The sequence below is a fragment of the Pan paniscus genome, chromosome 6 (assembly GCF_029289425.2).
Source record: "Pan paniscus chromosome 6, NHGRI_mPanPan1-v2.0_pri, whole genome shotgun sequence".
NCBI classification, from domain to species: domain Eukaryota; kingdom Metazoa; phylum Chordata; class Mammalia; order Primates; family Hominidae; genus Pan; species Pan paniscus.
In genome coordinates, this window is record NC_073255.2 from 160,646,915 (window position 1) to 160,674,749 (window position 27,835).

At 37.7% G+C, this 27,835-nt stretch overlaps 1 protein-coding gene across 3 annotated transcripts in view; it reads left to right on the forward strand.

Moving 5' to 3' along the window:
- Positions 1-27,835, forward strand: part of LOC100989231 (hyaluronidase-4-like) — a 71,334-nt gene that overhangs the window by 34,632 nt on the left and 8,867 nt on the right. For 2 of the 3 annotated variants that reach the window (XM_003815469.4, XM_055115347.2), the window contains exons 3-5: positions 18,410-18,515; positions 20,919-21,870; positions 26,187-26,276. In XM_003815469.4, coding sequence (XP_003815517.2) covers positions 20,950-21,870; positions 26,187-26,276 — 1,011 coding nt within the window. In that variant the 5' untranslated portion in view covers positions 18,410-18,515; positions 20,919-20,949. Of the gene's footprint in view, positions 1-8,816; positions 8,982-18,409; positions 18,516-20,918; positions 21,871-26,186; positions 26,277-27,835 lie in introns of all 3 variants that reach the window. The other variant, XM_055115346.2, reaches the window with a different exon arrangement.

Here is a 27,835-nt window from a genome sequence, read left to right on the forward strand (position 1 = left end):
GTCCAAAATATTCCTTAAAGCAACTAGTGCTTGCCACACAATAAGCTACTCATTTTGCCTTCTTTGCTTAAGAACAATTTGAAGTATTTGCTAGACAGTTGTCTCTAAATATTTTACCCTTATGCCTAACTGTTTTTACAGTGATAAAATCTGAGACCCAAAGTTGTCTGGGTCATGTTATTATATAGAACATCTCAGGACTTGGGAGATTACTATCTGATATGGTTTGGCTGTGTCCCCACCCAAATCTTATCTTGAATTGTAGTTTCCATAATCCCTAGATATCATGGGAGGGACCTGGTGGAAAGTAATTTAATCATGGGGGCCGTTAGCCTCATACTCTTTTCATGATAGTGAGTTCTCACAAGATCTGATAGCTTTATAAGCGACTTTCCCACTTTTGCTAGGCACTTCTTGTTGCTACCCTGTAAAGAAGGATGTGTTTGCTTTCCCTTCCCCCATGATTGTAAGTTTCCTGAAGCTTCCCCAGCCATGCTGAACTGTGAATCAATTAAACCTCTTTTCTTTATAAATTATCCAGTCTCAGGTATGACTTTATTAGCAACATGAGAATGGACTAATACAGTAAATTAGCACCACAGAGAGTGGGGTGCTGCTGTAAAGATACCCCAAAATGTGGAAGCGACTTTGGAACTGGGTAACAGGCAGAGGTTGGAACCATTTGGAGGGCTCAGAAGAAGACGGGAAAATTTGGAAAAGTTTGGAACTTCCTAGAGACTTGGAGGGCACAGAAGGCAGGAAGATGTGAGAAAGTTTGGAATTTCCTAGAAACTTGTTGAATAGTTTTGACCAAAGTGCTGATCATGATGTGGACAACAAAGTCCAGGCTGAGGTGGTCTCAGATGGAGATGGGGAACTTTTTGGGAACTGGAGCAAAGGTGACTGTTACGCTTTAGCAAAAAGACTGATGGCACTTTGCCTCTGCCCTAGAGAACTGTGGAACTTTGAACTTGAGAGAGATGATTTAGCGTATCTGGTGGAAGAACCATCTAAGTGGCAAAGTGTTCAAGAGGAAGCAGAGCATAAAAGTTTGAAAAATTTGCAGACTGACAATCTGATAGAAAAGGAAAACCCATTTTCTGTAGAGAAATTCAAGCCAGCTGTAGAAATTGGCATAAGTAACAAGAGGTGAATGATAATCACCAAGACAATGGGGAAAATGTCTTCAGGGCATGTTGGAGACCTTTGTGGCAGCCCCTCCCATCACAGGCCTGGAGGCCTAGGAGGGAAAAATTGTTTCCTGGGCCAGGCCCATCCCCTGACCCCCTCTGCTCTATGCAGCCTTGAGACATGGTACCCTGAGTCCCAGCTGCTTCAGCTCCAGCCATGTCTAAGAGGGGCCAATGTACAGCTCAGGCTGTTGCTTCAGAGAACATAAGTCCCAAGCCTTGGCAGCTTACATGTGGTTTTGAGCCTGTGGGTGCACAGAAGTCAAGAACTGAGATTTGGAAACCTCTGCCTAGATTTCAGAGGATGTACGGAAACACCTGGATGTCCAGGTAGAAGTTTGCTGCAGGGATGAAACCCTCATGCAGAACCTCTGCTAGGGCAATGCAAAAGGGAAATGTGGGGTCAGAGCTGTCACACATAGTCCCTAGTGTGGTTCTGCCTGGTGAAGCTGTGAGAAGAGGGCCACTGTCCTCCTGACACCAGAATAGGTAGATCCACTTATAGCTTGCACTGTGTGCCTGGAAAGGCCACAGAGACTTAATGCCAGCCCCTGAAGGCACCCAAGAGTGGAGCTGTACCCTGCAAAGCCACAGGGGCTAAGCTGCCCAAGGCTGTGGGAGCCCACCTGTTGCATCAGCATGCCCTGGATGTGAGACATGGAGTCAAAGGAGATAATTTTTTAACTTTAAGGTTTAATAACTGCCTTACTGGATATTGGACTTGCATGCAGCCTGTAACCCCTTAGTTTTCACCAATTTCTTCCATTTGGAATGGGTGTATTTACCCAATGCCTGTACCCCCATTGTATCTAGGAAGTAACTAACTTACTTTTGATTTTACAGGCTCTTAAGCAGAAGGGACTTGCTTGTCTCAGATGAGAATTTGGACTTGGACTTTTGAGTTATTGTTAGAATGAGTTAAGACTTTGGGAAACTGTTGGAAGGGCATGATTGTGTTTTAAAATGCAAAGACATGAGATTTGGGAGGGGCCAGGAGTGGAATAATATGGTTTGGCTGTGTCCCCATCCAAATCTCATGTTGAATTGTAGTTCCCATAATCCTCATGTGTCATGGGAGGGTTCCGATGGGAGGTAATTTAGTCATGGGGTGTTTTCTCAAGTTCTTCTCATGATAGTGAGTTCTCACAAGATCTGATGGTTTTATAAGGGGCTTTCCCCTCTTTTGCTCAGCACTTCTTGTTGCCACCCTGTGAAGAAGGATGTGTTTGCTTCCCCTTCTGCCATGATTGTAAGTTTCCTGAGGCCTCCCCAGCCATGCTGAACTTAAGTCAATTGAACCTCTTTCCTTTATAAATTACCCAGTCTTGGGTATGTCTTTACTAGCAGCATGAGAACAGACTAATATACTATCAATGAAACATATGAAGTTGTAAGTATGACTGGGTTGATCAGAAATGCTACTAGTGGAGTGTTTAGTTACCAAGGAAGAGGAAGAGTCACAGTACTGCATCATGGTTGGATCCATATAGCTTGGACCCAACATGTGAAAGATTCTTACCCCAATGGAGCAGAATAAAACTGGTTCCTTGAGTACTGTTTGACAGAGACACATAGGATAAGATGCTTCGTTTAAGAGTATAGGGTGAACCAAATAAACAAAAACCTTCCTCAGGGTTTATGAGAAAGCAGGAAGCCAATTGTTTGCAAACTATATTGCAGGGAAATGAAGCCTCTGTAAAGCTTGTATTTAGGTGAACTTTGAACTTTTGCCAATGCAAAGAATAAGCACTATTTGCAAATCCCCAGAAGGCACTGAAGGCACCAAGCAACAATTCAAACACAGAACAGCATGGATTAGACATCATGGGAACAGACAACTGTGGAGCCTCATAAGAAGAGTCATCCAGACCTGGCCAAACCTGAGACAATTCCTTCTGTCACTTGGATTTAGGGATTCTCTCAAAATCTTTAAAGAAGAGAATCTGGAAAAAAAATGTTTTTAAAGAAACACTTACATGGTGTTTATACTATTAGCCCTTCAAGTTGTAATTATTTAATCTTTAAATCAACTATATGAGATGCTATCAGTTCTATTTATAGATTAAAAAACTGAGGCATAATTCGCCCAAGACAACAGAGCAAGCAACAACAGAACTAGGCCTAAAAATCAGGCAGTCTGTTGACACACAGAATTACCATATGACCTAGTAATTCCACTTCTAGGTACATGTCCAAGATAAGTGAAAACATGTGTCCACATAAAAACTTGTACACTAATGTTTATAGCAGCAGTATTCATAATAGCCAAAAGGTAGAAATAACCCAAATGTCCACCAACAGATGAATGGATAAACAGAATGTAGTATATATATACAATGGAATATTATTCAGCCATGAAAAAGAATGAAGTGCCAATACATACTACATACTACAGCATGGATAAACCTTGAAAATATTACATCAAGTGAAAGAAGCCAGTCAGAAAAGACCACATATTGTATGATTCCATTCATATACAATGTCCAAGATAGGCAAATCTATGAAGATAGAAAATAGATTGGTGGTTTCTTGGAAGTAGGGAGGTGATAGCTAAGGGGGAAACAAGATCTCAAAAAAAAGTCAGGATCTGGATCAAGAGTCTGTGCTCTCAATCTCTGGGCTATGCCCATCTTTCTTGATCACAGAAGCCTACTGACTAGGACTTCTTGCTGTATATATTCACATACTATAAAATACATGTGGTTTTGGTATTCATATGGGGGCAAAGTCAGGTAAAAAGTATCCTTAAGGTAAAAGGTTAAAAAGAAGCCTGGCTTAATGAGACTCAATCGTAAATGGATGAGTAACAGGTTCTATGAAGTTTTAGCATCTATTTGCTATGACTATTCATGTACCCTTCTCTTTTTATAGAAAAGATCTTCTATTCTCTCATTGCTACTGAACATCACAGAAAAAGTTATAATAAAGTGTCAGGGTAAAATTCCAGAACAGGTCCATCACATTGCTGCTCTGTTGAACTAAGTAACCTTTTAGTCAAATAAAACTCCAAACTTAATTGCTCAAGGAAGCAACGTTAAAATTCTGAGAAAAATGTCAGTTAAGTAAATGGGACCCAGATACTTGAAAGCTGAAAAGCCAAAAACTTATTTTTCTTGCCTTTGCAAAAACAAAACAAAAATAAAAACTATTATTTCTGAAATTGGCTAACAAATAAATCAAGTAGATATGAAAAAGGGCCCCTGTTGGCCTCTGCTGATAAGTACTAAGTAAATTGGAGATTGGAGGCCCACACTAAGGCCTGGGCCTAGCATATGTAAACTTTTTTAAATTACTAAGGCACGTGGCTCCTTGAAGATAATAGTCTCAGGTTATAAGTAACCTTCTCATCATTACTAGACTCTGCTTTAACTCACCTGGAATTCATACAAGTAGCTATCAATCAAAAATGGCAATTTGCAAAGTCATGCACTTTCTATTTATCAATGTTTTCTAAGAAAAGCATTTTGTTCCCCAGGTCTCAATTCCAAATTCTCAAAAAGCTTATATTTGAAAACTTAATTACACCTATGGCAATAATAATAATTTTAAAAAGTGCCCACAATTATAGATTCCTCAATAAGCAAGTCCACAAATTTTCCTTTTATTTTACCCACCAGAGGGTGCTACTTCCTTACATTTCCTAAAGATGTGGCCTGGCTTCTGAAGGAAATTTTTATATTGTTTTAAGTACCCTGTGTTGATATTCAAATTGGCAACTTTCTGTTATTCAAGACTCTGTAATGCAATAGGAATTTTGTAATTGGACACCTGTCAGCGCTAGTTATAGAGCTAGTTGCAACACAGTCAGATGTTTAAAGTCACTCTTGGGTATTTAAGCCAGAAGTAAGGTCAAGTGATTACAGGTCAGTTGTGGTTATAGAAACTATGCAATTATCAGAGCCTCCACCCTTCTACTTGCTCAGTGCTTTATTCTTGATAAGGGAAAGAGTAGGTGTGTTCCTTCATCCCATAAACACTGCTTCATTTAAAGAGAGAGAGAGAGATTACCTACAATGATCTTAGAACCATAATTTAGTCCTAAATAAAGACTTATAAAGATCTTGCACTATCCTTTTCAAACCACAAAATGTAAAGCCATCTCTAAAAATGGATAATCATATTATCATGAGCTTAAAAGCAACCTTAGGAAAGACGAAGCTGAAACTAGGAGTGGGACAGATGGTTGGGTGTGTCAATCAGGTTCACGGGGCTGACAAACAGATCAAACATGCCATTTACTCCCTTCGTGGCATTCTTGAAATTAAATGAGTGGATAGGACAAGTTCTGACTAATAGAATGTTTGTGCATATAAGTGTGTCCTTTCCAGACTGAGGTAGTGAAAAGTCCATGCAGATTTCTCGTTTCTCTTTCCCTTTAATAGAATACCCAAGGAAGTGGCATATTTAGGATGAAGCAGCTACAAGATGGTGGCAGCTGAGTGACTGTGTGGAACATAAAATTCTGTTACTCTAGAGTATGGTCTAGGGGAGGGAAATAGGAAAGGAAGTAAGAGAAGTAACTGTGATCAGATTCGATAGAGCCTTGAAGGAAATGGGGAGCCATTGAAGAGCTTTGAGCAGAGGAGTGCCATGATCTGACTTAAGATTTTAAGAGAACACTACGCTTGCAACTAGACTGAAGGGGGCAATCATACAAGCAGGGAAACTTGTAAGAGGCTATTAAATAATTCAGGACATCCACATTTATCAGAGTTAACTGTATATATCAGTAGACTCATTACAAACTCTTTTAGTATTGATAAAGTAATGTCATTTCTCTCTGACTGATTCACATTTAATGTATTTTCCTCTCTTTCTTCTCCTCATAGCCTTATGTAAAGACATTATTTCTTTATTGTAGATTTCCCTTTAATTTTCTGGTTAAAATACAATCAGAAAAAATTAATTTCATAGCTCCTTTTAAGCCAATATATTCAGTTCCCTACTCTTTTATCAGCAGGCTCATTTTTCTAATCTTTTTGAAAATATAATACTATGGAAGGTATTTTATAAAGGTAATTTATAAATTTATAAAATTATAAAATAAAATTAAATTATAAATTATAAATTTATAATTTCAAAATACAATTTATTTTGAAATTACACTGAGGCTGGGCACAGTGGCACATGCCTATAATCCCAGCACTTTGGGAGGCCAAGGGGTGTGAATCTCCTGAGGTCAGGAGTTCAAGACCAGCCTGGGCAACATGGTAAAACCCTGTCTCTACTAAAAATACAAAAAATATATATAAATTTAAATGTTAGCAACATTTTGCTAACATTTTTGTTAATAATTTTTCATTTACTCATTTTGGTTCCATGTTTCTTGTTCTTTTTGTTCTTTTTATCAGACATGTTTTTCTACCAAGGAATGACTGCATTTTAAACAAGGTCTCTTATTTACTTCAATTCTAATATGAATTTTTGTTTGAATACATTATTTGGTACATGAAATCACTATTAACTAAAAATAGAAGTCTTGCCTGGACTTGGTAGCTCACGCCTGTAATCCCAGCCCTTTTGGAGGTTGAGGTGGGCTGATTGCTTGAGCGCAGGAGTTCGAGACCCACCTGGGCAACATGGTGAAACCCCGTCTCTACTAAAAATACAAAGCATCAGCTAGGCATGGTGGTGCGCCTGTAGTTTCAGCTATTGGAGGTGGGGCTGAGGTGGAAGGATCGCTTTAACTGGGTAAGTGGAGGTTGCAGTGAGCCGAGATCGCGCCACTGTACTCCAGCTTGGGCAACAAAGAAAGACTCTGTCAATTTTTTTTATTTTATTTATTTATTTTTTTGAGACAGTCTTGCTCTGTCACCCAGGCCGGAGTGCAGTGGCGCGATCTCGGCTCACTGCAAGCTCCGCCTCCCGGGTTCACGCCATTCTCCTGCCTCAGCCTCCTGAGTAGCTGGGACTACGGGCACCCGCCACCATGCCTGGCTAATTTTTTGTATTTTTAGTAGAGACGGGGTTTCACCGTGTTAGCCAGGATGGTCTCGATCTCCTGACTTCGTGATCCGCCCACCTCGGCCTCCCAAAGTGCTGGGATTACAGGCGTGAGCCACCGTGCCCGGCCTGAAAATTAAAAAAAAAAAAAAAAAAAAAAATTAAAAAAAAGTTTTTCTTTTGATAGCTAAAATATCAAATAAGCATATCATCTTCTATGGTCTAATTAGAATGCAATCACTTCATTTTCTTGCATCTTTAACAATTCCATCTAGTGTAATACCGATTTAAAATCTCAATGTAATATTTTTCTCTCTTTTTTTTTGTTTTGTTTTTAGACGCAGTCTAGCTCTGTCACCTAGGCTGGAGTGCAGTGGTCTGATCTCGGCTCACTGCAACCTCTGCCTCTCGGGTTCAAACGATTCTCGTGCCTCAGCCTCCTGAGTAGCTGGGATTACAGGCACGCGTCACCACGCTGGCTAATTTTTTTTTTTTTTGTATTTTTAGCAGAGACGGGGTTTTACCATGTTGCCCAGGCTGGTCTTGAGCTCCTGACCTCGGGAGAGCCACCTGCCTTGGCCTCCCAAAGTGCTGGGATTACAGGCGTGAACCACTGTGCCCAGCCTCAATGTAATTTCAAAATAAAATTTATTTTATTTGATACATGAAATCACTATTAATTAAAAATAGAAGTTTTTCCCAGGCTTGGTGGCTCACTTCTATAATCCCAGCACTTTTGGAGGCCAAGGTGGGCTGATTGCTTGAGCGCAGGAGTTTGACACCCACCTGGGCAACATGGTGAAACCCTGTCTCTACTAAAAATACAAAGAATCAGCCAATGAGAATATGGTCAATTTAGGCATTATTCATATTATTTCTCATTCACTTTTGGTTTTCTTATTGAGGCAGTTAAATAAATCTTGTTAAATCTACTAAAACTTTTTAAAAATGATTATCTTTTAAATTTATGTAGAATTGAGTGGGAGTGGGAATAGCATTGAGTTATTAATCCAGAAAAGGAATACTGATCTGTTTTCTATCCATGTACTTTAATATTCAATCAAAAATAGGTAAACTATTTTAAGGTACTCATTAGCTTGAACCATAAATTACCTGAGGCCTTTTCTCTCATGAGGAGAAAGGATGAAAAAGTAAAAATTGACTTATTGAAGACGACTTAAATCCTAAAGTTAAATTAAAAAATACGAAAACCTATTCTTATTTCTAAGCAGTTTAAACGTTCTCTATAAAAAATAAGGTAAGTAAATGTATCTTATTTATTTGATTTCATTAATTTTATTTCATGTTTGATTTTATAATCTGTTTTCAGTGTCCTAGTCCTCAATTTTGCAGGCTAAGTAGAAGTTATTACAAAACTTCTATTTTCAGTATTATACATCTCTTGAGTCTACAATTGCTACATATTTAGGCTGCTCATATAATTTATTGTCTAAATTGGGACAGTTTGGGGTATTAAAATGTGCACTACTAATTATCACACGAGGGCAACAGGTGTAAATTGTGATTCTCCCCAGCAAACCAGACTGCCTGGTCACCTATAGACAGGTGTGAGGGCAGTGCATTTTTTCCCCCATGGTTTTTGGTCCTAGAGGGTAGAGAGTTTCTAGAATAGTATGGAAAACACTTTTATCTTTTCTTGTCTTTTCTCTTATTCCTCTCCAGGGGAGGAGGAGTGACTTTTCTGATTGATGAGTTTGTGAGAAGAAACTGAGCATATGATCTCCAAGTATAACTGTTGCCAAAGAAACCAATGTAATGCCTGATGCTTCCAAAAAGAAACATTTCCCCAGATACTTGTTGCAGAAGTTTCTGATATTATATAAAAAGGTTATTTTTTTGCTTCATATTCTAACTTAAATGTCCACTTGGACTTTTTTAAACTTAAATTAAATTTATTTAAACATACCCCTTTCCTCACCATAGTCCCCTCTACTGTAAATCTTTTAATAATCTTCAGATAGAATGCTCTTTTTAAAGGAGAGCTTTCATCTCATTTTTCCATATCAAGGATGACTTCTCTGTTCCTGACAATCCTCTGTTCAACTTTTAATAAATCAAGATAATTTGACTTAAATGGAACTTATGCCTTTTGGCGCACATCAACAGTGCTTGTATTAGACAACAAATCAAGTTCCATTTACTTTGTCTTGTGTATTCTTTGGCTACATTTATTATTAATATAAATTTAAATATCTAACCCACATTGTAAATCCCAAGTTGGGAATTTTTTTTTTTCTTTCTTTTGAAGACATCCCTACAAAAGAATACAGCCTGGGCATATGTTACTCTTCAACGCCCTATAGATCTTTTTATGGCACTGAATCTTTAATTTTAAAGACAGAAACAAAAGATACTAAAGGAAAAGCCAAGTATTAACTAATACTTTCATCTGCTTATAAAAATAAGATGGCTTAATAATTTTAAAAAGATGTAGTACCATTTCAAATAGGATACATATTTTAAGATTATGAAACATATGCAATTGTATACTACTATATTACACTAGGTCAACCTTATGTCTTAAAATCTGTCATGACTGACCTTGCTGGTGTCTCAGGACTGAAAGACACTAGGCTCCATACACCTGATTATTTACTACAACTCTAAATCTGGTGTCATTCTGTTCCCTTAGCCTTTCAGGAGTAAATTCAGTTGAGTACCACAAAGTTGAGAGGCTGTACCATCCAAGCATTCCCTTCTTGAGAAATAATCCTCTCTCTATTCTAGCTGAAGGATCTCTAGGGAGAGATAAAGAGGCCACAGACTCCATGGGCAAGGTGGCATGCACCTCTAGTCCTAGCTACTTGGAAGGCTGAGATAGGAGGATTGCTTTAGTCCAGGAGTTTGAGGCCCGCCTGGGCAATGTCTCTAAAAAATAAAATAAATTTAAAAAAAATTTTAAATTTAAATTGAATTTAAAAAAATTTTTAAAAAGGGGGCCACAGAGACATCATTTGCGTGTAAAAAAGAATGCCACCTCCACTAGACTGATTTACTCATAAACCCCTTCAATGTTTTAATACTTGTATACTGATATCTTTAATCAGCATCTAATGGCTTCAGCAAAGTTGCCTTTTCTTGGTTTTCATCTTCCACAGCTTGCCTTCCTTAAATGTTTGTGTTCCTTATCCTTAGGTACACTATACCGTCCTCCCAATTCTCTCAAGACTATTTTTCCTTTTATTATTGGACATTTTCCTTTTCGATATAAATGTAGGTGATTCTCAAAATTCTATCTTCAGATCTCATCTCTGCTCTGTAGATATTTTCCTCCTTTGCATCAACCATCACTTCAACACAGAAGATGCCCAATTTTATACTTCTAGAAAAACTCCTAACTGCCTGCAGCAGATCTCCATGTGAAGATATGTACACCCCCAAATCAGTGTCTGTTACCATTTGTACATGCCCTTTGTCTTTCTTCTTCTGCATCTTTCCTCTTGCCATTTCCTCCATCTGGAGTCCCTTTGCAATTTCAGCTTGTTGAAATTCTGCTTATGTTTGAAGCCTTAAATACCACCTCCAGCTTGAAGTTTATCCAGATCTTTTAAACCACGTTTGATAGCTCCACGTTTTGAACTCACATGGCATTCTGGGTATGTCTAGCTTATGGAACTGATTTTACTCCACATAATATGTAGGTTATTTATATAATTGTCTTATCCTTATACTAGAGTTCACAATTTACTCCCACAATACTATATATGCTAAGAAAATGTAGCTTTCTCCCCTCTCTAACAAAGCTGATTATTCTCACAAGCTGCCACCCAACCTATGTGAATAAACACAGTAGCAAATGGCATATATAGTGTGACACTGTTTTTGTAACGAAGTATATGGTGAGTGTGGTTATGCACATATGTTTCTTGATTTTACCCACCATTGGGGATTACTGATTCACAGGTGTAATAATACTACAAATCCCAGTGCTCTGAGACCCCTCAGATGGAAGTCTGGCCTTTTGCCCTGATTGTCCTCTTCAGCGTTTATCTTGAAGAGTCCTAGAGGAAGGGAGGGAAAAGATTCTCATTTAATCAGAACTTCAGGGTGCACAGGAAAAATATTACTTTTTGAGTAATAAGAATAAAATTAATCTTAATTTTGTCTATATTTTTCTGTATTTTTTGCAATGATCATTAATTTTGTAACAGCTAATTTAAAAAAAGAAAAAGTTAGCACTCATGCTATTCTCCTTGGTATTTTAAATAGGACGTATATGTTTCCTTCCTTCCAGTTCCCATCACATATATTCCCACACATACATTCCATGTGTGCACACACACATGGCCCCCCCACACATTAGACCTTGAACTTCTTGGGCGGGATTTTGTGTCCATCTTTAGCATCAAACCATGAATGTGGTGGTGAACTCTGCTGATACTGAATTGAATCTGAATGTTAGAATCTTTACAAACTTTGGCTATAGATTATAGACATTATTCCACAGTTATTTCACAGGAAGTCCTTCAATAGATCTTTATATCAATGAATTCTTATTGAGTATTTAAAATTTTTTATCTTAAGCACAATGATTTCACAGGTTATAAATGTAACCTATTCTCACTTCCAGATGTGGAGGTGGGGTCTCCTAAGCAGGATCTCAGAGATAAGCCCTTCCTTAATCGCTAGCCTTTCTTCCCCAGGTGGTTTGGAAAGGTGAAATCAGTGTAAATCAAGAGATTGTGCTATGTAGTGAATGGTAAGGGTGAAAAAGTTGTAAGTCCGTTTATTTAGGTTTCCTATAATATAATCTCAATAAAGATGAATAACTTTCCCCTGTAAAGGCCTTGCGGAAGTTTTGAATCTTCTTTTGTCTTCTCTTCAATTATGCTAGTGAGTAGAAATACATCTGATTTTCATATATTAATCTTGTATCCAACAATCTGTTCAACCCTCCTATTATTTCACATAATTTGTAGATTCTTTTGAATATCTGCATAAGCAATAATGTTGTTGGATATGAATTTTATTCTTTTCCTTTCCAATTCTTATGTCTTTAAATGAAGGAAGGTATAAATGGAATTATATTATTGTAAAGTTATTACATTTTTGAAATGTGGAGTGTAAAATGTGAAGGGGGAAGTGAGAATTGAAAAGTGGGAAGTGGAAAGTGATAGGTATGAAATGTAAAGTGTGAATAACAGTAATACTGAAGCTAGGTAGACATTGATAATTTAAGTTATATTATCAGTCCCAGAACAACTACTAACAACATAATAAAAAAGAAATAGAATGATGGAGGCAGTAGATAAAGTGAAAGAGCAAGAAAGGCATGATATTTAATAAAAAAGATACAAAATGAAAATAAGAAGTAAGATCATAGACTCAAAATCCACTGTACTAATTGTTACATTATGTAATATATTTATTATATTACATAAACACACCAGTTAAAAGGCAGAAATTGCAGTAAAAGAATCAGCAGGCTTTTTTGGTAGAAATGACTAGTCTATTTTAAAATATAGGCCGGGCGTAGTGGCAGGCACCTGTAATCCCAGCTACTTGGGAGGCTGAAGCAGGAGAATCACTTGAACCCGGGAGGTAGAGATTGCAGTGAGGCAAGATTGCGCCACTGTACTCCAGCTTGGGTGACAACAGGGAGACTCCGTCCGAAAAAATAAATAAATGAGTAAATAAAATAAAATATATATGGAAATGCAAAGGATCTAGAGTATCCAAAACAATTTTGCAAAAGAAACATAAAGTTGAAGGAGTTATACCATCTGATTTCAAGACTCATCAACAAAACTGAAATAATCAAGACAAGATGAGGCTGGCATAATCGTACATACAGAGATCAATCAAATTATTGATGAGGTGAGAGTGTTGCACTGGGAGCAGCTGGCCTTGGAACATGGAGGGGAAAGGAGGATGCTGAAACCAAAGTAAGTTCCATAGGTGGGCTTTAGGTAGGCAGGAAGGAGGCCCCAACCTTGCCAAAGTAATGAAGGTTTTCCTTTCGTGTGGAGGCTTTAGTGTATTTAGTGTAGCTCATTCTTGGGAAATACTGCCAATTTCTCCATTACTCCTTAGTGTGGCAGTCCGATGTAGCCATAATCTTGCTTTCCTTTTTTTTTTTTTTTTTTTTTTGGGACGGAGTTTCACTCTTGTTGTCCAGCCTGGAGTGCAATGGTGGGATCTCGGCTCACCGCAACCTCTGCCTCCCAGGTTCAAGCGATTCTCCTGCCTCAGCCTCCTAAGTAGCTGGGATTACAAGCATGCGCCACCACGCCCAAGTAATTTTGTATTTTTTTTTTTTTTCAGTAGAGATGGGATTTCTCCATGTTGGTCAGGCTGGTCTCAAACTCCCAACCTCAGGTGATCCATCCAACTCAGCCTCCCAAAGTGCTGAGATTACAGGCATGAGCCACCAGGCCCGGCCCTTGCTTTCCATTTCTCTCGTACTCCTTCTGTCTCTCTCTCTTCCTTTCACCTCAGTGGCCAGGCTAGTAGCTGTCTCCAGATGGTCACACCACTTTTTAGAAAGCAGTGCTCAAGGCTTCAGGCTAGTGAAAAAGCTTCACTCAGTCAGGTACTCCTATACTTAGGGAATGGGAAGGGACAGGATTGGCCTAGTTATTCCACAGGAAGTCCTTCAGTTGATCCTTATAGATGTCCTACAGTTACCCCAGCTCCTGGACCTTTTGGGGGAAAATTACATTACTGCATACAATTTCTTTTCCCCAGATTTAAAGCTTATATGATATATAGCAATTTCCCTGCTTATTTCTGAAGGAGTTATAAACCTCATAGACTTTTTAGAGAATCATTTATTTCTTCGAAAAGAATCTAATCTTAATTGACCTGGCTTTAAATTTCTCATCAGAAATTTAAAATACAGGCAAACTTGAGCAAAATGCTTTTTTGTATCAAGTCTGCTTTAATCAATGTTTCTCTTCTTTTTCTTTTCATAAAAGCTACTACTATTATCTCTTTGAGAAAACTAAAACCATAAATAATCTGCAGGTTTGAAAAAAATTGATCAATGCTGGATGTCATCATTAGAGTTCAAACTTCCTTTTAAAAAAATTTTTGACTTAATTTTACTTTTACTTTTTATGGTTTTTTTTTTTTTTTTTTTTTTTTGAGACAGAGTCTCGCTCTGTCATGCAGGCTGGAGGGCAGTGGTGCAACCTCTGCCTCAGCTCACTGCAACCTCTGCCTTTCAGGTTCAAGCAATTTTCCTGCCTCAGCCTCCTGAGTAGCTGGGATTACAGGTGTGTGCTGCCACGCCTGGCTAATTTTTGTATTTTTAGTAGAGATAGGTTTTCACCATGTTGGTTAGGCTGGTCTCGAACTCCTGAACTTAGGTGATCCACCTGCCTTGGCCTCTCAAGGTGCTCAGCCTCTCAAGGTGCCTGGCCTATTTTTTATGTATTTTTGAAGACAGGGTCTCATTCTGTCACCCAGGCTGGAGTGCAGTGGCATGATCATAGTTGGCGGTAGCCTCAACCTCCCAGACTCAAGTGATCCTCCTGCCTTAGCCTTCTGAGTAGCTGAGACTTCAAGTGCATGCCACCACATCCAGCTAATATTTTTAGCTGGATAATAATAATAATAATTATTATTATTATTATTTTGTAGAGACAGACTCCCACTGTGTTTCCCAGGATGGTCTCAACTTCTTGGGCTCAAACAATACTCCCACCTCGGCCCCCCAAAGTGGTGTGATTACAGGCATGAGGTACTATAGTTGCCCAGCCAGGGCTCAAGCTTTCGTGCAAACAAGACCCTCCATAAAAGAAAATCTCATCTTTGCTTGGAATGCCTGATAATACATTACAAAAGGCTTTATGGTATATATGTAAACCTTTGTTGATTAAAAGTTCTTGCAAATTCCAATGTGATTTTTTTTTTACTGGGTCCTAGGTTTAACAATGCTTTATCATAATGAACTTAGTGATTGGTGATTTCATAGTACATAAGAATGTGTTTCCCTGATAAGACTTGCTATCCTTGAGTGGAAAGAATGAAATTCCCGGTTGCATAGAAATATGGACACACACACACACGCATGCACACATATTTTATATGTATTATCACGTGTGTGTGTGTGTGTGTGTGTGTGTATTTTCTGGTTTAGACCATCTCAGTAGGTTCACATTTCAGTTGCAGAAAATGTATGAAAAAAAGCATGGTAAAGCCTCATGCTCATTTTGGACGCTGTCCTTGGCAGAACTGAAAAGAGACCTCATAGAACTCTGACAGATCTAGACAGAAAGCTGATGCCCTTTCTCTCTAGATCTTCCCACTACAGAATGTCTAAGATACCAATGGTCTTAGTCTGTTCAGGCTGCTATAACAAAAATATCTTAAACTGGATGTCTTATAAACAACAGAAATTTATTTCTCACAGTTCTGGAGGCTGAGAAGTCCACAATCAAGGTCCCAATAGATTTGGTGTCTGGTGGGGGCCTGCTCCTTAGTTGGAGCACCTTTTCACTGTTTCCTCACATGGTGGAAGGGGTAAAGGCCATTCTCTGGGGCCTTTGTAATAAAGGCACTAATCGCATTCATGAGGGCGGAGCCTTCCAAATCATCTCCCAAAGGCCCAATTGTTAATATAATCACATTAGAGATTAGGTTTCAACATATGAATTTTGAGGGGACACAAATATTCAGACCATAGTACCACTGACAAGAAGGAGGATATAATTGGAACTGATTATTCATCTCCCTTGAAGAATCCATCAGAACTCATTCCATCATGCCTTTAACACATGAAGTCCAAATTCCCAAATTATTATTTGTCTTTTGTGTGTTCTTCTTTACACTCTCTAATGGAGCCAAGATCATGCCACTCCCTGACCCTGAAAACCTGTCCATTATGTTCTTTGTAACTTAAAATCTCCAATCAAGAGAATCCCCTAGATCAAATACATCTTCTCTGAGTTTCTCTGTATTTTCTTGCTGTAATAGAAAACTGGCTGTCCTCCAAGTGCACTGCGTGCACTGCTTCCCTTGCAGCAGTATTCTTTCTTTCTTTTTTTTCTTCTTTTTTTTTTTTTTTTTGAGACAGAGTCTGACTCCGTTGCCCAGGCTGGAGTGCTGTGGCGTGATCTCGGCTCACTGCAACCTCCACCTCCCAGGCTCAAGTGATCCTCCTACCTCAGCCTCCGGAGTAGCTGGGACTATAGGCATGCACCATCATGCCTGGCTAATTTTTGTATTCTTTTTTGTAGAGACAGGGTTTCGCCTTGTTGCCCAGACTGGTTCAGAATTCCTGGCCTCCAGTGATCTGCCCCCTTCAGCCTCCTAAAGTGCTGGTATTACTTGTGTGAGCCACTGCCCCCAGCATTTGCAACATTCTTTCTTGCATTAAGTACATTCATATCATTGTAGCCATCACCACCATCCATCTCTAGGACCTTTTCTTCTGCATCTCTCTTACCTGCTAGTTGTGTTCTCTCTCACCTGTCACATCCCACTGGACAGGGAGGGAGCAAGTGTCCCTTCCATTAACAATTTATTGAACAGCCCCAGTTGATTGAAGCATATGCCATCAGATCAAACTGAAGAGCAGACTAAACCCCTCAAAGTTATAGTCACCTACAGATCCTTAGTCTCAACAACCAGATTTTAGCACTTCGGTCACTAATTAGGTTTATAAATTTAAATTCAAAGTTTAGTAAAAGTTAACTCTTTTTTCGTTCTTCTGGATTAAATCTGATGGAAGAAAATCTGCCAGGAGAAAAGACGAGGAGTGTTTCACTTCTTCTCTATCCCTTGCCAAGTGCTTTTCCCCAAATACTAGGTTGCTTCTGGTTCCTGCATGGTTGAAGTGTGGGTATCAGTGGCTGCAAGAGAAGCAGAAAATGTTTACTTGACAGGTGTCAATCTGAAATTGGCTCTTTAAAGCTGACTTTCTTCTTGTGAGGGGTTTCATGGCAAAATGAATGAAAAAGTTGAAAGACAACAAGAAACTGGAAAAAAAAAACCCGTGTTACTTCATACTATAATATTTGGTGTAATTACCATAATATAGTCACAATATATTTAAGAAACTCCTTGTTGGTCACATAGATGTTGTTTCTAGGATTTTCTATTACAAACATAGTAGCAGTGAATGCAATTGCATCTATAACTTTCTTCATTCAAGTAGACTTTACTTTTCAGAGCACTTTTAGGTTCCTAGCAAAATTGAGCAGAAAGTAGAGAGACTTGTTGTATACTCCCTTCTCCCTGACATCACAACCTTCCCTGCTATTGACATGCCCCACCAGAGTGGTACATTTATTATAACTGATGAACCTACATGGACATGTTCTTATTATCCAATGCCTATAGTTTACATTAGGGTTCACTCTTCGTGTTGTGCATTCTATGGCTTTTGACAAATGTATAACGGCATGTATCCACCATTAAAGTATTACACAGAATAGTTCCACTGCTCTCCAAATCCACTGTATTCCACCTATTCATCTGTCCCTCTCCCCAACCCTTGGCAACCACTAACTTTTTTTATTGTCTCCATATTTTTTCTTTTCCAGAATGTCATGTATAGTTGGAATTGTACAATATGTAATCTTGTAAGCTTTACAGATAGTTTATTTCACTTAGTAAGATGCTTACTTAATTCTGTAAGTAATATTAAGTTTACTCCACATCATTTCAGTGCTTGATGGCTCATTTCTTCTTAGCACTGAATAATATTCCATTATCTGGATGTACCACAGTTCATTTATCTACTCACCTACTGAAGGACATTTTGGTTGCTTACAGATTTTGGCAATTATGAATAAAGCTTCTATAAACATTCTTGTGCAGATTTTTGTGTGGACGTAAGTTTCCAAGTTGTTTGGGTAAATGCCAAGGAGCATAATGATTGGATTGTATGGTAAGAGTATATGTAATTTTATGAGAAATTGCCAAACTGTCTTCCAAAATAGCTGTAGCATTTTGCATTCCAATTGGCAATGTATGAGAGTTTCCTGTTGCTACACATCCTCACCAACATTTGGAGTTGGAATTGTTCTGGATTTGGGCCATTCTAATAGGCATGTAGTGGTGTCTCATTGCTGTTTTAATTTGCAATTCTCTAAGGACATATAATGTTGAGCATCTTTTCATATCTGTATATCTTCTTTGATGAGATGTCTGTTCAAGCCTTTTGCTCATTTTTAAATCTGTTGTTCATTTTCTTGTTGTTGAAATTTAAGAGATTTTGTATATTTTAGATAACACTTCTTTGTTAGATATGTCTTTTGCAAATATTTTCTCTTAGTCTGTGGCTTGTCTTCTCATTTTCTTAACAGTGTCTTTCACAGATGAGATGTTTTTAATGAAATCCAGTTTGTCAACTATTTCTTTCATGGATTGTGCCTTTAGTATTGTATCTAAAAAGTCATCTGCTTGTCTAAGGTAATCTAAATTTTCTCCTATATTATTTTCTAGGAGTTTTATAGTTTTATATTTTACATCTAAGTATTTATACCTTTTTTGTTGTTGTTGTTGTTGTTGTCGGAGAGGGAGTCTCACTCTGTCACCCAGGCTGGAGTGCGGTGGCACAATCTCAGCTCACTGCAACCTCTGCCTGCCAGGTTCAAATGATTCTCCTGCCTCAGCCTCCTGAGTAGCTGTGATTACAGGTGCACACCACCACACGTGGCTAATTTTTGTATTTTTAGTAGAGATGGGGTTTCACCATGTTGGCCAGGCTGGTCTCAAACTCCTGACCTCGTGATCTGCCTGCCTCAGCCTCCCAAAGTGCTGGGAATACAGGTGTGAGCCACTGCGTCTGGCTGGTATCTATACCTTTTTGCAATGTGTGGAATTATGTTGCTTTCCTCACTGCTTCACTAGACCTGGCTACTTGCCTGAAACATATCAGATTTGTTGAATAAAAATTCAAGTGTATGTGTGTATATATGTATGCATGTATTAGTATATATATTTTATAAGTGGAAAAATGTAGATCTAGTTTTGTATTTTGAGTAATAAAAATAGCTAGAAAAAATAAAATCTCAGTAAGCAGCATATAGAAAGAATTCATTATATTTAAAAATGCATACCATTATAATGCATATTTTTGTTACTGTAGTAGAAGTCTGTTATAAAATGTAGACTAGGGAACAAAATAATGCCAAAATAATTTTTCCATAGGCTAGCTAGAAAAATAGATGATTGTGTATCATTTATATACATGGAAAACATAATGAAAATCTCCTAGAAGAGGAAATTTGTAACAGTATTTTACTAAAGTACAATATTTTGTATTTTTAGGCCCTTTGGCTCTAAAAAATTTATTGTGATATGACATTTTAAAAAGGTATTTTTTGTTCCCAAGGGTGTCAGTTTATTAGGCATATATACACCCAATGTGCAGTCATGACCAGAGGGAGGTAAAGAATAATATTTATGGAGAGTAGATATTCTTGCATTTTCCCTGAACAACAAATAAAGAATGAAGAAGATTTGCCTTTATATTTTTGTGGGGGAGTGGGAGTCAAATTAAGATCCCATGGTTGGAGAAGAGTGGTGGGAGAAAAACCATCTCTGATAGCTTAGAGATTCATCTGGTGCTATAATACACACTCCACATGAAGGCAATTGTCTCAATAATATCCAATTTATTTAAAAGAGTAAATTATCATTCACATTTGTTAATTTAAAAATTCAGTGTACAGAGAGCGTATGACTTGAACTCAAGTTTCTTTACAAACTTGGGGTGCTATGTTGTGAGAGTTAGTGTACAATTTTGGTTGGTGTCTTTCCTGAATTTAGTACGTTAAATAAAGACACCAAGAACTACATGAGAAACAATGTATGATTCTTAAAAAGAAACTGAGTTTAATTATATCAGAGAAAAATCTGTTTAAAATAAATTCCTTTATTTAAAAAAATCCATACGATAAGATAATTTTGATATGTAACTGAAACCATATTGCTTTCAGGATGAGATCTTGTTGGCTGGAATGCATCAACTATTCGATAGTCCTTATATTCTGGGAAGATTCTTTGGCAGTTTTCGTCCCAACAGACTAGTTAAAGGGGCCTAAAGAGACAAGTTTTGTTTAGGGTTTAACTGCTGAATATACAATCCAGTTTCTTTATAGGAAAACCACTGGAGTTAAAGAACTAATAGGATTTTAGGCTTGTTTATATGCCTAAGAGAAGATGATAGCACCAAAATCCATAATCAACACAGGGTAATTAACATTTCTACTTGTTTTTTATTTCAGCCTATGCTAGTTGCAAGGGTAACTGCTCTCTGTTTTAAAAATAAACATTTGAAGCCAGTGCATTTCAAATTGCATGTAAAGTATTACTTACTGTTAGTACAGTTAGTTATTTCTTTTTGTTCTATTTAATATTCGTTAAAATCCCAATATTTGTTAATTTTCAAGTGGGCATGTTCTTGGAGTCACTTTGTAAGTAATCAATAAGGAGATATGACAATCCATTCAGACTTCCTTTTCTAGTTCCTCTTAGAGCCAGTGAAGGCTTGTCAGTACAAGAAGGTTTGGGTTAGCGTATTCAGAATCGTAGGAAATTAAAACCAGAATGGCTAGCAGCTAGAGTTTGCATAGCTGACAAATGTGTGAAACTTTTTATAGTTTTTATTGAGTATATATATTTTTTCACATTTCAAGTAAAAAAAAATTGCCTCACTCATCCTCCCTTGTTCAGATGAAACTACAAATTGGCATAGATATTAATAAGCCTCAAAGATATTTTAAAATATTTGGTCTATTCATTGTATACCACAAAACTTAAGAGACATTTGACTCCATTATGTATGATATTTTGCTTATTATTTTCAAGGAGACTGCTGTAATGCTGAAAACCTCAAGCCATGTGTAACCCATGGGTGGCGTGGTTAGGAGTGCTACCACTCTTTATCCTATTAACTCAGGCAGCCCTCAAACCAGCAATGCCTCCGGTGATCAAGAGCCAGCCTTTCAACATTTTCTGGGCAGCCCCAACAATGTATTGTATGCCTTTCTTCAACGTGGCTATAAATCTTCAAGTATTTAACATTATATCAAATCCTTTAGAGACTCAGAGTGGGTCAAAAATCGCCATATTTTATCCAAATGAATTAGGGTATTACCCTTACTTATCTCAAGATGGAAAATCCTTTAATGGAGGAATACCGCAGAATGTGAGCCTTTCTGAACACCTTAGGAAAACTGCTGATGACATTGGAGAAGGTGTCCCTTGGTGGAGATCAGAAGAACTTGTTGTTATTGACTGGGAAAGTTGGAAACCCCAATGGGATAGAAATCGGGGCAGCAGAATAATATATAAAAACCACTCTTTAGCCTTCACTAGAAACCATCATCCTTATTGGTCAGAAATGAAAGTGGAAACAGTTGCCCAAGAGGAATTTGAAAATGCTGGAAAAAATTTCATGAACATTACTCTCACATTGGCTTTAGAAATGAGACCAAAATGTTTATGGGGCTTTTATCTCTATCCAGACTGCTACAATTATGATTACAGAATAAATCCAGAGATGTACACAGGTAATTGTCCAAAGGATGAAGTTCTCCGCAATGACCAACTCCTGTGGCTGTGGGAAAAAAGCGCAGCACTTTATCCTTCAATACATTTGGATAAAATACTGAAGTCAAGCTTAAATGCTTTGAAATTTGTTCACTATCGAGTTAGAGAAGCCATGAGGGTTGCTGAAATGGCTAGACATGACTATGTTTTGCCAGTTTTTATTTTTTCCAGACCATTTTATTTGCATCATACTGAAGCTCTGTCACAGGTAAGGAAAAGCACAGTCACTCACATTTTAAAAAAATGGAAATTTGGTAGAATAACTATATAAAGCCTATACATAAATGTTTTAGAATATTTATTTTCCCTTGGCAATACAATGCTGTTCTCTTATTAAACATGTATATTTCTTCAAATGTCAACTCAATTCTGAAAAATGTCACTGACAATTAGATGTACACTTAACACTTTTGGATAATGATTCTTACCAGCTTAGCATTCACAGGAGTTTCCTACAGAACAGAGGTTAAACTTGACTTAAATAATGTAACAGACAGATTAATTTTAACCAGAGAGAAATTTTAGAACTAACTTCTTAATATGAAAAGGTAGCAGCAATTTTCCAAATCAAAAACGTGCAACATAGAGCTTAGGGTAAATTATTAGCCAACTACATTTCTCATTATATTGCATTTGTATGTTTTAATTAGCTAGGCTAACTAAAAAAATTACATAGATTCTCTTGATTTTGTCTTTAACAGTCAACAATGCAATCTAGTGGTTATTGTCAAGGCATTAAAACTGGTTTATATAAGGAGACAGATATTGTCTTTAGACTGAACACAAAGCTGGAAGCCTACCGATGTGGAGATGAGCTTGTTTAGAAGATAATAAGTTTGAAGACATGGCAAGTGTCCAAACTTTAACTAGATTGTCACATAGGACATTATTGTAAGGATTCAATCATTGGATAGGTGGCTAGATAAGAAAATCCTCAAATCTCCATCCATACCTGAGAGCCAACAATACTTTATGCCAGTACCCAACACAGAAGCAGAGCTGTTGTATGGACAATACACAGCTCACTTAGACCACTTAGGTTTGAGATAAGGCCATTTAAAAGCAGTAGCAACTCTTCCTAAATATTTCAGAATAAAATCCAATTATTAATTAGATTTGACATATTCATCTTTGCAGGATTACTCAGTATTATTCAGAATGGGCTATTCATTCAATAAGTTTAGAAGGAAAAGAATCATAGCATTATGACAAAAATTTGGAAGAATCTCATGGGCACTAACCCATCTCCTACCCAAATAAAAACACTTTCTTACACTTTAACACTTTTTGATGGGGGCACTTCTTATATTAGAAGGGAAACTGCCATTTGGGGGAAATATTAATTCCTAGAAAGTTTTTGAGTTTATTTAATCTACTTTTCCTCTTAATAACTTTGTACCACTAGTTCTAATTCTACCTTCTGGTGCAACATAGAATACAGCAAATCCTTCTTTCAAAAGGCAGTTGTCCAGTTATTTTAGGATATCAGTCATGCCTACCAAAGTCTTCTTGCTAAGGTATTCCTCAAGTGATGCCAGCTTTCTCAAATCATTTTACTTTCTTAAATCCTTTTCAGAAAAAAAACCTGGGTTATATTTATTCATTGAGAAATTCTTGAGTGCCTACCTTGTGTCAGGAATTACATGTTATTAGTAATAACAGTAGAAAATAATAATAATTCATGCAGTCAAAGAGTTCACCTTGAGAGAAAATGGGAGAATGAGATGAGCCACATTTTCATAAAAGCCTTGTTCATTGCTTTCCTATTTTTTGTACTATTGGACTTTTTAATCTTTTTTATTTTTAATTTTTGTGGGTACATTAGACTTTTAAAGTAAATTATATGCTAAGTATCACCTCTGAGCTCTACTTGAGAAATCAATAGACTGCATTCTCTACTCACCAAAATATATAGAATGACCTGAGCATTATATTGCATTGTTTTAATGCTTTCCTATTGCCTTCCATGTATCATATATCAAAAAACAACATGGGTTTTTCTCACCTTTGGTCTAAGTAACATAACTTTCCAACGCATTTTTTTTTAAACCAGTCCTGTTTGGTATTTGCTTTCAGGAGTGTCACAATTAAAATAAGTGACTACATTTAGGTTTAAGGAATGTGATATTAGTCAGTATAATGGAAGAATGATTTCCTTTCTTGTTGTATTACTTAGACAAATTGCAGAACATAAATGCCAGTATTGCTGAAACCTTCCTATAACGCAGGAAAGCTTACAGTGGCGTGACAATTTACTCATTGCAGTCTGTGAGCACTCCACCTTTGCACTGGATCTCTGACTCTCCATACCTTGTAGGGGAGAAAAGAATGCAGATTGCGCCATCGGTCATCCCCTTTATCTCCCATCTCTCCCTATTTCCTACTTCTTTGCTCTTGGCCTATATACATTAGCATAACATCCTCGGTTTCTTATCTTTATGAACTGTAATCTGTATAGTCACCCAATTTGAAAGTCACTTGGCTGCCTCCCTTCTCCTCTTTCCATTATCCAATGGGTAACTAAAACTTATCCATCTTTATTTCCAAATAACTCTTCAATCTGTTCCCTCTGCTTTACAAGGATTTACATTGCCTTTGTTGAGGCATCATCATTTCTCACCGAACAATTTCTATCACTCCTAATTGGTGTTCCTGCCTGTACTATCTTGACCTTGCCCTCCAATGCATTCTTCTTCTTCTTCTTTTTTTTTTTGAGATGGAGTCTCGTTCTGTCACCCAGGCTGGAGTGCAGTGGTATGATCTTGGCTCACTGCAACCTCCGTCTCCCGGGTTCAAGTGATTCTCCCACCTCAGCCTCCTGAGTAGCTGGGATTACAGGCGTGTGCCACCACGCCGGCTAATTTTTGTATTTTTAGTAGAGACAGGGTTTCACCATTTTGGTCAGGCTGGTCTCGAACTCCTGACCTCAGGTGATCCACCCGCCTCAGCCTCCCAAAGTGCTGGGATTACCCATCCTCCAATGCATTCTTTATATGCAAAAAGAAAAAAAAATCAAAGTTGCAAATTTGTGTCTTTCCAGCACTAAATTTTTAACATTTATTTATGTATTTATTTATTTGAGATGGAGTCTCGCCCTGTCACCCAAGCTGGAGTTTAGTGGCAGGATCTCGGCTCACTGCAACCTCCGCCTCCTGAATTCAAGAGACTCTCCTGCCTCAGCCTCCCGAGTAGCTGGGATTACAGGCAGGCACCACCATGCCTGGCTATTTTTGTATTTTTAGTAGAGATAGGGTTTCACCATGTTGGCCAGGCTGGTCTCGAACTACTCACCTTGAGTGATCTGTCTGCCTCGGGCTCCCAAATTGCTGAGATTACAGGCATGAGCCACTGCGCCTGACCAGTTGTCTTAACGCTTTAAAACAGCATTTTTCTCTTTGTATGTGGATTCTGTTTATACATAGAAATTCATATGTTTTTACTTGCCAAATTCTGTGTGCTTTACCACAAGGAAGTACTGGGAGTTCTCTGGATGGACTGTGATTTTGCCTGGATCTAAGTCTCTGCTCTTATTCTTCCTGTGGATATAAAACTCTGCTCTCTCTAGACTGTCTTGTGAATTCATACTCATTCTCAAGAGTCTACTGATTCTCATTCCCAAGAGTCATATGAAATTTAACGTGTTAAGGAAGCCTTCCCAGACTCTTCCATGAAGTATTAAGCACTTCTAATTTATATATGCTTTGTGAGTGCTACTAATATAAAAATTATTATATTATAGTCACTTGTTTATATGTCTGTCTCAACCATTAGACTAAAAAGCATTCCTTCAAGAACAGGAATTGAAATCTATTTCATTTTTATATTCTCAGTGTTTAGAATATTGCCTGGAACATTGTAAATATTTCTCAAATAAATCTAAGAATTCAAGGCAGTATCACCTTTTCCAATTCTGGTATGGTCTTTTGTTTTATTTTTTGTATGATAGCTTTATTTAAAAGAAATGCCTTTTTTTCTGTGTATTAAAATTTATATTTTAGTTGACATATACAATTGTAGTATGTATTTATCATATACAACATAATGTTTTGAGGTACATATACATTGTAGAATGGTTAAATCTAGCTAATTAACAAATTCATGACCTCACAGTTATTTTTATTTTAAGAACATTTAATATCCACTCTCAGCATTTTTCAAGAATACAATATGTTGTCATTACCTATAGACACCATGCTATACAATAGATCTCTTGAACTTATTCCTCCTATCTAATTGTAATTATGTATTCTTTAACCAACATCTCCTCAATCCCCTCTCCCTCCTAACCACCTCAGCCTCGGGTAATCACCATTCTACTATCTACTTCCATGAGATTAACTTTTTCAGATTCTATCTGAGTGAGATCATGCAGTATTTACCTTGTGGTACGTCCTTTGTTTTGGAAACAAAGATATCGTTATTAACATGTTCCTTATCACAGTTGAGGGGTTGAGTCTTTTTATTGCATTATCACTGACAAAATTTGACTTGGTGGAAACTACTCCTGATGCCTCTCTTTTCTAGGAGGACTTAGTGCATACAATTGGCGAAAGTGCCGCATTGGGGGCAGCAGGAGTAATATTGTGGGGAGGATATGAATATTCTGCTTCAAAGGTAAGCAATGATTTCTCTGTCAGCAACTTGAATATACTTTTGATATTGGTTTAAAAACATTTTTTTTTTTCGCATCAGAGTCAAATGGTTGCTGATTATCTGCTTACTTGACCTTAGTGAAATTCAAAAAGTACAGGGTCTAACATTGAGCACCTACTCCATACCAGCCATTGTGGTTAGTAGAAGGGTAGAAAGAGCACAATCATTCTAATCAGACAGCTAAGTGAGAAACTGATGTTTATGTCCTAGGGGTGTAATTTTGAGCATGTTAGTTAACATTTCTGAGTCTCAGCCTCTCCGTCTAAAAAATTAGACTAAAATAAAACCTCCTCTGCAGGATTTTGGTAGATTAAATGGCATAATATATATGTGACAAACAAAAAATAATAAATTTTAAAAATGAATAATTATTTCATTTGCACTGAGGGCAGATTCTCCAAAAATGATAAATAATTCTTTTTTTTTTCTTTTTTTTTTTGTGAGGCAGTCTCACTCTGTCACCCAGACTGGAGTGCAGTGGCGCAATCTTGGCTCACTGCAACCTCTGCCTCCCAGGTACAAGTGATTCTTGTGACTCAGCCTCCTGACTAGCTGGGACTACAGGCATGTGCCACCATGTCTGACTTATTTTTTTGTATTTTTAGTAGAGACAGGGTTTCGTTATGTTGGCCAGGCTGGTCTCAAACTCCTGGCCTTAAGCTATCTGCCTGCCTCGGCCTCCTAAAGTGTTGGGATTACAGGCATTAGCCACTGTACCTGGCCCAAAAATGATTCTTTACTTTGCTGATTACCTATTATAGAAATGCATGTGGGAGAAAAATCTATTTGTATATAAAGGTTTATTAACAATCTACTCTGTTCTGGCTGGGCACGGTGGCTCACGCCTGTAATCCCTGTAATCCCAGCACTTTAGGAGGCCGAGGCAGGTGGATCACTTGTGGTCAGGAGTTCGAGACCAGCCTCACCAACATGGAGAAACCCCGTCTCTACTAAAAATACAAAATTAGCTGGATGTGGTGGTGCACACCTGTAATCCCAGCTACTCAGGAGGCTGAGGCAGGAGAATTGCTTGAACCTGGGATGCAGAGTTTGCGGTGAGCCAAGATTGCGCCATTGCGCCCCAGCTTGGGCAACAAGAGTGAAACTCCATCTCAAAAAAAAAAAAAAATTACCAATCCCCCTTTTATTATAAGAACACTTAATATGAAATCTACCCTCTTAAATTTTGGAGTGCTTAATACATTGTTAACCATAGACACTATGTTGTACAGGAGATCTCTCGAACTTGTTTATCTAGCGTAACTAAACTAGCATATCTCGGACTTATTTATCTAGCATAACTGAAACGTTACAACCTTTAAATAACAACTTCTCATTTCTCCCACCCTCAGCCCCTTACAACTATTACTGTGTTCTCTGCTTCTACGAGTTTGGCTATTTTAGATACCTCGTAAGTAGAATCATGTAGCATTTGTCCTTCTGTGACTGCCTTAGTTCACACAGAATAATGTCCCCCAGGTTCATCTGGTTGTCATAAATGACATTATTTCCTTCTTTTA